Source organism: Pygoscelis adeliae, unplaced genomic scaffold (assembly GCF_000699105.1).
Source record: "Pygoscelis adeliae isolate BGI_AS28 unplaced genomic scaffold, ASM69910v1 Scaffold372, whole genome shotgun sequence".
NCBI classification, from domain to species: Eukaryota; Metazoa; Chordata; class Aves; order Sphenisciformes; family Spheniscidae; genus Pygoscelis; species Pygoscelis adeliae.
Window position 1 is genome coordinate 1,699,826 of NW_008824357.1, and position 456 is coordinate 1,700,281.

The 456-nt window shown below is 68.2% G+C and overlaps 1 protein-coding gene across 1 annotated transcript in view; it reads right to left on the reverse strand.

Moving 5' to 3' along the window:
* The window catches only part of NEFM (neurofilament, medium polypeptide), an 18,937-nt gene that overhangs the window by 3,891 nt on the left and 14,590 nt on the right, over positions 1–456 (reverse strand). The window contains exon 3 of the mRNA XM_009319548.1: positions 5–456. This exon is cut by the window's right edge and continues 6 nt beyond it. Within this exon, the coding sequence (XP_009317823.1) occupies positions 5–456 (452 nt within the window). The remainder of the gene's footprint in view (positions 1–4) is intronic.

Genomic DNA, 456 nt, shown 5'->3' on the forward strand with positions numbered 1-456 from the left:
CCGCGCACCGACTCCAGCTCGATGCTCTTGGACTGCAGCTGCCGGCGGTACTCGGCGATCTCCTCCTTGGCGGAGCGGATGGCCTCCTTGTTCTGCTCGGCCGCCTCCGTCAGCTTGGCGTAGCGGCACTTGAACCACTCCTCGGCCTGGTGCATGTTGTGGTCGGACTGGCACTCCAGCTGGGCGCGGATCTCCTTCAGCGCCGTGGTGAGGTCGGTCTTCAGGTAGTCCTTCCTCTCCACGGTGGCGTGGGACGCCTGGAGCTGCGCCAGCAGCTCGGCCACCTCCTCCTCGTGGTTGCCCCGCAGGAAGGCCACCTCGTCCTGCAGCGACTGCGCCTTCTTGTCCAGCTCCGCCCGCATCAGCGAGGCCTCCTCCATCTCCTTGCGCAGGGCGCGGATGGTGGCCTCCGTCTCGTCGCGCAGCCGCGCCTCATCCTCGAAGCGCTCCCGCAGG